The following is a 9,131-nucleotide window of genomic DNA, read 5'->3' as shown; positions in this document are numbered from 1 at the left end:
TCTCTCTCTCTCTCTCTCTCTCTCTCTCTCTCTCTCTCTCTTTCTTGTGCTCTCACTCGCATGTTAAAAATACAAAAAATAAAACATGGTGGTTGAATTGGGCTGAACCTTGCCCAAATATGGAGCCATCCATCATAGATGAATCATAGACAACTGACATCATACATTTATAATATGGAGTTCCACTACACTTGGCTGAAAGTTCCACAATGCAGTCTCACGGAGAGTCTCGGATTTCAGCTGTGTGTCCTGAACTAAACAATTTCTCCGCCAAGGACAACATCTCATCATGGCTGCAGTCTTCAGATCTCTCGAGTCAGATCTACCGCCACCTGACGGTTTATGTCCCCAGGATCTACAGTCCCGACCGTGACATCCAGAGTGAGGACTTGCTGTGCCAGACGGTCCTACTGTCTCCTCTGGAGTGGTTCCTGTGTGGTGATGAGCCGTCCGTTGGACTGGCCAAACTGGAAGAGAACAAGTCACCCTCTCACCTCTGTGGACATGTGTTCAAAATGGGAGAACCTACCTACTCCTGCAGAGAGTGTGCAACAGACCCAACCTGTGTTCTCTGTATGGAGTGTTTCCTGGGGAGCGTGCACAAAGCCCATCGCTACAAGATGCACACGTCAAGTGGAGGAGGTGTCTGTGATTGTGGAGATGACGAGGCGTGGAAAAAGGCTCCTTCCTGTCAGAAACACCAACCCAACGTCACAGACTCACGGGAGGCTCAGCTGTCAGATGACATGACTGCCCGTTGTTTCAATGTCTTTTCTGTCATCTTCAAATATGCTGTGGACATGTTGACCTGGGAACAAGAAGACCAGCTTCCGCTGGGACTGGGACCTCCAGAGCGGGCTGATGATACGTTCTGCTGTATGCTGTTTAATGACGAGGTTCATACATTCGAACAGGTCATCTACACACTAATGATGAAAGATGTCGGCTGCACTCGTAAAGAGGCTGTGAGCTTCGCTTCCACCATCAACAGAGATGGAAGGAAGTCTGTTTGTTTTGGAGACTTCCAGTCCTGTGAAAAGGCCAGGTCAGTGATAGTGAGTTCCGCCAATGGTCAGTCCAAACCTCTCAGAGTTCAGGTGATGCATTCTTCTGTTGTGGCTCATCAGCGCTTTGCTCTCAAAGCTCTGTCCTGGCTAGGACGAATCATAGGATACTCAGAGGCTCTGTGGAGGGTGTTGTGTCAGGTTGTACTCCAGAGAGCACCTGAAGGACAGACACTGGTCGACACTCTGATGCTGTGTGACTTCAAGATGTGGAAAGGAGCAAGGAACGTGTATCATCAACTATTGATGAGCACCCTCTTTATGGATCCGAAGTATAAGAGTCTGTTTGCCATCCAGTTTGCGAAAAACTATGAGCAATTGCAGAACAACTATGCAGAGGACGATCACGACAAAGACAGCATCACTTCCCTGTCTGTCCAAATATTCACTGTCCCATCACTGGCTCATATGTTGATGATAGAAGAGGATTTAATGAAGACGATCATCAAGTGTTTAATGGGTCATCTGAGACACAAACCGTTTGACCACTATGGTCTTATACAAGATTTGAACTATGTGTTAACCTGTAGACCTACAGAATGGACGGACCAGCTCAGAGAGAAGTTTCTTGAAGGACTCGATGCATTTTTGGAGCTGCTCAAAGGCATCCAGGGGGTGGATCCAGTAGTGAGACAGAAACGCCGGCATAACTATATGCTGGAACCAGAGTGGAGCTGCAACCTGCAAAGGATACTGACCCCTGTCATCTCGTTGATTCAGCAGTGGTGTGCTTCTGATGAGCGTGTGTTAACAGAAGCCTACAGGAAGGTCCTGTGTGCTCTGAGTCAGTATTGCGGTAGCTCGACAAAGGGAAAGCAGCCCATCATCCTGAGCCTGGCGGGGCATTCTATAGAGTCCATACCCTACCTGGTGTCAAAGGAGGAAGTGTCCATCCATTCGCCTGTCTCTAGACTGCTGGCTGGCCTCCACATTCTCCTCAGTAAAACAGAGTTGGCGTATCGATGCCCTGAACAGCTCCCACTGAATGAACTGAACCCCCTCATGCTGGTAGAACACTCCCTACGTTGCCTGGTCTTCTGTGCCCAGGTGTATGTTGGGATGTGGAGGGGGAGCAGCTTATCTGACAACTGGCTAAACCAGATCTATTACTACCACAGTATGGAGTGCAGAGGGGAGATGTTTGACAAAGACCTCCTCATGCTGCAGGTCGGGGCATCTATGATGGATCCAGATAATTTCCTGATGGTTGTTCTCAATAGGTTTGAGCTGTTCCATGTGTTCAACTCAGTAGACGACAAGAAGAGATACAGCAGGGATACCAACAAGGATATAGTCAAACAGAACAACATGCTAATTGCAGAGATGCTTCATGTCATTATCATGGTTGTGGGAGAGCGGTATGTGTGTGGCTTAAGTAAGGTCCATTCTTCAGAAGAAATAAAGAGAGAGATCATCCATCAACTTTCTGTGAAAGCAATGTCTCACAGTGAATTACTACAATCTCTACCAGAGAATGTGAATGAGGATGCAGGGATTGAACGGTTGATTGACAGTGTGGCACTCTTCAAGAAGAAGCCAGGTGTGACGGGTAGCGGACTGTATGAACTCAGACCAGAGTGTTCCAAACTCTTCAACCTCTACTTCTACCATTACTCTAGAAGTGACCGGTCCATGGCCGAAGAAGCCCAGAGGAAGCTCAGGAGACAGAATGGGGAAAACTCTGCACTCCTTCCACCAGTGATGCCCCCCTTTTCTCCATTATTTGCCAGTCTGGTCAACCTGCTACAGTGTGACGTCTTAGTCGTTATACTGGGAGCTGTGCTGCAGTGGGCTGTGGAGCCCAGTACAGGACACTGGTCTGAGTCCATGCTGCAGAGGGTTCTCCATCTGATAGGCATGTCACTGTTAGAGGAACAACAGCAGATAGAGAAAAGCTCTGGACGGGCTGATATTACCTTTAACTTCACTAGCAAGATATCACGTCCATTTGATGGTGCCAGTAACTCGGCCAGTATCCTTGCTCTGTTGGAGACTCTTCACGACGCACCTCACATGGAGGTCCATAAGGACATGGTGCACTGGATACTGATGATGGTGTCCAATATCAGAACCATGACGGAGCAAACTGCCTCAACATTTACTTACACAACCATCACACATGCACATAACGAGGCGGTGCGAGAGAAAGCCATAGAGGAGAGGAGGAAGAGGAAGGCAGAGCAAGTTCATCTCCACAGACAGAAGATCATGGCCCAGATGTCAGAGATGCAGAAACAATTCCTCAATGAAAACATAGAACTGTTTGAACAAAGTCTGGATGAAATGAACGAGGCTCCCGTTCCGGACAGTCCTCCCGATCAAGCTCCAGATGGGTTGGTGTGTGTCGGTCCTGGTCGCTCTGGTTCCTCCGAACGTCAGCTGGTCATTTGCATTCTCTGTCAGGAGAAACAAGAGGTCACAGCTCATGGTCAGGCCATGGTCATGGCTGCCTTTGTCCAGCGCTCCAATGTTTTGTCTCAAAACAGAAGCACGCCTCTACCTGACCCAGAACACCATGATCCTCTGTTTATTCACCCTGAGCTGAACTGTGGAACTCACACGGGAAGCTGTGGTCACGTCATGCACGCCTCCTGCTGGCAGAGGTACTTTGAGGCGGAGCAGGATAAGGAACGGCGCCATCTGAGAGTCATCACCAAGAATGACATAGAGAACGGAGAGTTCCCCTGTCCTCTGTGTCGACGTCTCAGTAATGCAGTCATACCTATCCTACCAGGAACACACAGACTCACACACAGTGGTGAACAGCAGAGTTTGGAGGAATGGTTGAAGTTGACATCTCAACAGGTTGCTGCTCTGCACACAAATACAAGGAAAGGCCTTAAACCGGAATTGGACCTCACTCACACTATACCATTCTCCAGTAACATTAAGGAGATGGTGAGTACCTTTGGCATGGCAACCTACAAGGTCGGACTGAATGTCAAACCTAACGACCATGACCCCAGAGTCCCCATCATGTCCTGGAACAGCTGTGCATTCACCATACAATCTACTGAGAGACTATTGGCAGATGAGGAGAGGCCTTTATTTGGAGGTTTGCCCTCTAGACAGGATGGCTGTTTGACATCTCTGTGTAGGTTTGCCTCTGTCTATTGGATGTCCTCTCCACTGTCCACTGTACGCACACACTTCATCAGACTGTTCTCGGCTGTTGTTCCAGATCCTCAGGTTGAGAACGCTCCATGCATCTTGGATGTAGACATGTTTCATCTCCTGGTATCAAGTCTGATGTCGTACAGTACAGTCCAGGGTTTGGGCCAATCGGGACAGAGTATAGCCGATTCAGCCCACCTGCACCTCTTCCACCTGCTGACTGTAGCTCACCTGGTCCAGATAATGATATCATCTGTACCAGGGGAGGCGACCATGGAGCAGGGGGAGTCAGGAGGAGCAGGGAATGAGGAGGAAGAGGAGTTAACCTTCCTCCTCTACAACAAAGTCAGGAGTCACCTGGACAGTCTCCCAGAGGTGTGTTCAGGGAGGCACCTGTGGCGTCGTGTGAAGAAGGGAGTCGAACCTTTCCTCCGATCAGCCGCTCTGCTCTTCACCCGTCTCAACTCTACGCGGACGCCATCCGCACTGCAGGTTGCAGGTCCTGGCCAGTGGGAGGCGCTGTGCGCCTACCTCGCTCTGCCCTCCAATCTGCTGCAGCTTTACCACAGGCACAGCCCGCTTATGGACACACTCATACAGGGGTGGTGCTGCCATGGAGGTGTGAGACAGGCTTTGCAGGGAAACGGTCCTCTGGTCAGGCATCCCAGACGGTCCAACAGACTTATAGAGCTGCCTGAAGACTACAGCTGTTTGATTAACAAAGCTTCGAGCTTCGCCTGTCCCAGTGCTCCCGCCATGTGCTTGGTGTGTGGCGCCATGCTGTGCTCTCAGAGTTACTGCTGCCAGACCGAGGTGGGGGGTGTGGACATTGGGTCTTGCATCGCACACAGCTATACCTGTGGAGCCGGACTGGGAATATTCCTCGTGGTTCGGAGCTGCCAGGTTTTGTTTCTTTCCGGCAAAACTAACTGTTTTTACGCTCCGCCTTATCTGGACGACTATGGGGAGACGGATGAGCATCTGAGGAGAGGTAATCCCCTCCATCTTTCTGCAGATCATTATCTAAAGATTCAGCGTCTGTGGCGACATCACAGCATTGCAGAGGAGATAGGCTACGCGCCTACGCCATAGCAAAATAGAAGCCCTGGTGATCCTGATCCCTGGACTCTGACACACACACACACACACACACACACACACACACACACACACACACACACACACACACACACACACGCGCGCGCGCGCGAGTGTGCTATACCAAAAAATGTATGACCCAAACTATTTGGGGAATGGATGATGGCATCCATTTTTACGCAGAGCAGCCTGTGTCAAATGTCAAGAGATCTATCCCACATGGTCTCTCCAGGAACAGACATACAGAACTCACGTAAAGTACAACAAGTACATTACATAAACATTTGAGATACACATTTTAATGCAGATTAAGAGAACAAATACTTTTTTTTGTTTGAAACTTCCCTTTCTTCGCACATAGCTCGACAGACCTTTAATTGTTCTCAAGGGAAATTCAGTTGTTGCTGAAACAAAGATACAGGTATAGAGAATAAGTATGGAATACGTAACACGTACTAATTAAATAACAAATTATACAAAATATATAAATCTAACCTGGCTCTCTGGGCTGGTCAGAAATGCACAATGTATAATCCATTAGTAGATAGAAATAGAGGTATCGGGCTCCATTGTATGCCATGCTTTATCCGCAAGTAATAAACATTTTCAGTGAATTATGCATTTAGGAGCTTCCTACACCTGTATAATGTAATGGGTAGCGGAGGTGTTTTAAGGATTTAGGTGGTGGCACAAGATAGATTTTTTTACGGGGGAACGCCTCTTACACAATACTAAATCCCCAAATGAAGGAAATAGGGCTCCTGGTGCGAGATGGAGCCCATCATGTGCATTATATCGCCAATAAAAACTGCATAATGCATATATTGTAATTGGACTTAAAGACCCAAGACTGACCAAGCTGCGGCATGTAACTCTATATGCTGATTTTGGGAGCTTGTTTTCCGGTTCAGGTTAAAAACTACAGAAGGGTAAAAACATGGCAGTCTGCATAAGCCAGATATAATTAGACTGTGTTGTAAGCAACACAGCAACACAGCAACACAGCAATACCAAAACGGTCACCCGGCACGGCAGCATGCAGTTGCCAATTATTATTTTTTGTGCAAGCTTTCCGGTTACCCTGCTGCAGCCAATAAAATTAAAAGGTGTGCCATTTGGGCAAGCATGGGCAATACTGTCAACTGCTGTCTACCTCTGCACACTAAAAACTAAACTAAATCTAAAATCTAAAATCTAAAATCTAAAATCTAAAAGTTTTTATCCTTCTGTATAGTTTTTAACCTGTACAGGAAAACAAAAAAAAATTCTGAAATGGCAAAGAAGACAATATAGAATATGGGGTCATTAGAAGAAGTGTTGTTCCAAAGGGCTTTTTTCACTTACCAATGCTTGTGTGCAATCGCCATCCATCACCTCAAGAAACAATGACATTAACAACATTCAATATGAACAATAGTACTGCCTTTTTGTCATGCTTATGAAATGTAGAAGACCTAGTCATACATGAGTCATACTGAGGAGGACCTAATATTACTATCATTTCTTGTTTCATACTGCCTCTGTAGACTCTGCTTGTTTCTACATTTCTCAGTTATCTCCTCTCGCTGTCCCCATTTGACCAGTTAGATAACACTAGACCTGTGCCCGTCGGCCATCGGGCCTACTTGGGATTTGGGAACGATGCAAGTTGGGAACCTAGTATGCAATACCCGTTGTCATAGCACCCATTTTCAGTTGCACTCTTCAGGATTTATGTCGGAACAGGCCAGCTCCATATATGGAGATCTAGGAGTGATGTCAGACAGGTCAGAACATCATTGAGATGTCAGAACAGCATTGAGATATCAGAACAGGCCAGCTCCATATATGGAGATCTAGGGGTCATGTCAGAACAGGCCAGCTCCATATATGGCGATTTAGGGGTGATCTGGATTTGGGCCCTGTCCGGAGCCTGGGCAGAGGCTTTTGTGCTGGTTCTGGACAACCGTGGGTCTGACGGACTCAACACCGGGCACTGCACTCCCTGTGGTGGTGAGGAGCGCGTGTGTCTCGGGTTACGTGGATTACAGATTACAGACATACAGAGACGTACGCACATTTATAGATGGATAAGATTTACTCTCACCCCTTGACCCCTCCTTTCCACTACCCTTCCCTCTATTTCTCCCTAACATCTCTTGTTTGTTGAAAATCATTACATGCCGCTGTCGTACGCAGGGGTGTAGTGGGGGGGGGGGGACATGGGGGAGCGCCATCCCCCCACTTCTCTCACGTCTTTTTTGACATGTCATTTACTTTTATGGATACGATTAATCATTGTAAACCCTGTTTCTAAATAGGCTGTACACGTCTGCATGTTTTAACAGTGTGTCTGCGCACGTTGCGCGCGTGCATGCAAATGTGCGTGCATGTGTGTCTTATGGGTCATCCACTTCTAAAAGTGGCACCACAACACTGGCCGTAAGTATATATCCTGAGGGTTAGATAGAGTAGAGAGGGAGAGAGAAAGTGTATACACAGGAGAGAGGGAAATAGAGAGGGATGGCGAGGTCAAAACGAAGACCATAGTCAGGGCTGGACTGAGACAAAAATTCGGCCCGGACATTTTTGCGGAATTTGGCCCCGGACTGGCCCACCACAACCAGCGCGCAGATACTCTACTGACCTTTCGGGTCGAGGCCCATATGAATACCACATTTACAGTACAACATAAATGATACACAACCAACAGACAACTAATTTAACATTTGGCCCAGACCGGCCCACCAGAGGGTCGGCCAACCGGGCATATGCCTGGTACGTCCTGTGGCCAGTCCACCCCTGCCCATAGTAAAGCACATCATGGGGAAGAAAAGAGTCCTGGATAGAGGGCGTGCACTAGTACAAAGAGAGAGAGACAGGAAGAAAGAAAGAGAGATGACACAATGGGCGTTAGAAAAAGATAGAGAAGAGAGACATGAACAGAGATAGAGTAAGAGAAAGAGAGAGCAGTCAACTTGAAGATAAGAACTTATCTTGAGATAGCGTGGTGTTGTTTTTAGAGAAACAGATTAGAGATCAGTGACTGTAAACACTCCCTGCCTCCAGTCTGTTCTACCCTCCACCAATGTTTATTACTGTGTGTCATCACAACAGGGAAAGTACACTCTGTTGTGCATTCACTCTGGATTGTACTGTGCCTGTGCCTTCGTGTATTTCCTTCCCCCCATCGTTAATGTCTCTGATAGCATGTTATTAGTGTTTCTGTTCAGGGGAACATGAAATTCGACAAATACATGTCAATGTTGTAATTAAGTCTAAAAAAATACTTTTGTGTTCCTGTGTTGTTTCTCAGCCACATCCTAAACTTTTGTGCGTCCATCAAGCCTATTATAGGCTTGGTGGAATAGTTTTGGCACAGCTTCTGTGTTATTGGCATGTCGATGTCATGTGATTGCCAATTACTCTGCAGTGTATGGATTCAACGCTGCTGGGAAGTTCATTTGAAAAGATATGGAAAGATTTGGGGGGATTCTTTTGAATTCTGCCATGGAGGAACTTGCCACAAATAAGTCGCTGTGTCCAAAAACGTAGTTACTGCACTTTGGTTTTGTAGGGCAGAATGTGCTGTTTCACCAGAAGTCAGCTAATGCTACTCTCCTGAGTCTCCTCTCAACACCTCTTCTCCTCCCCTCCTCTCCTCTGAGCCTAACTACCTCAATTAATCCAATTAGCTGTTGTCATGGTGATGTTATGGAATGTACAGGACAGTATTTCCAAGGGGTCTTCTGACTGGAACAGCTAGAGACAGAGAGAGAGAGAGAGAGAGAGAGAGAGAGAGAGAGAGAGAGAGAGAGAGAGAGAGAGAGAGAGAGAGACAGTGACTCCGTTCTTCTTAGGGAATATTGAAATGAT

At 47.2% G+C, this 9,131-nt stretch overlaps 1 protein-coding gene across 1 annotated transcript; it reads left to right on the top strand.

Moving 5' to 3' along the window:
- Nucleotides 1-209: 209 nt before the first annotated feature.
- Nucleotides 210-5,270, top strand: LOC306936319 (E3 ubiquitin-protein ligase UBR2-like; the record flags this gene model as incomplete). Its single annotated transcript, XM_079519808.1, has 1 exon — nt 210-5,270. The coding sequence occupies one exon, from the start codon at nt 210-212 to the stop codon at nt 5,268-5,270; it is 5,061 nt and encodes a 1,686-aa protein (XP_079375934.1).
- Nucleotides 5,271-9,131: the final 3,861 nt, after the last annotated feature.

Source organism: Electrona antarctica (assembly GCF_951216825.1).
Source record: "Electrona antarctica genome assembly, chromosome: 14".
NCBI classification, from domain to species: Eukaryota; Metazoa; Chordata; class Actinopteri; order Myctophiformes; family Myctophidae; genus Electrona; species Electrona antarctica.
This window is presented reverse-complemented; position numbering and strand designations above follow the sequence as displayed.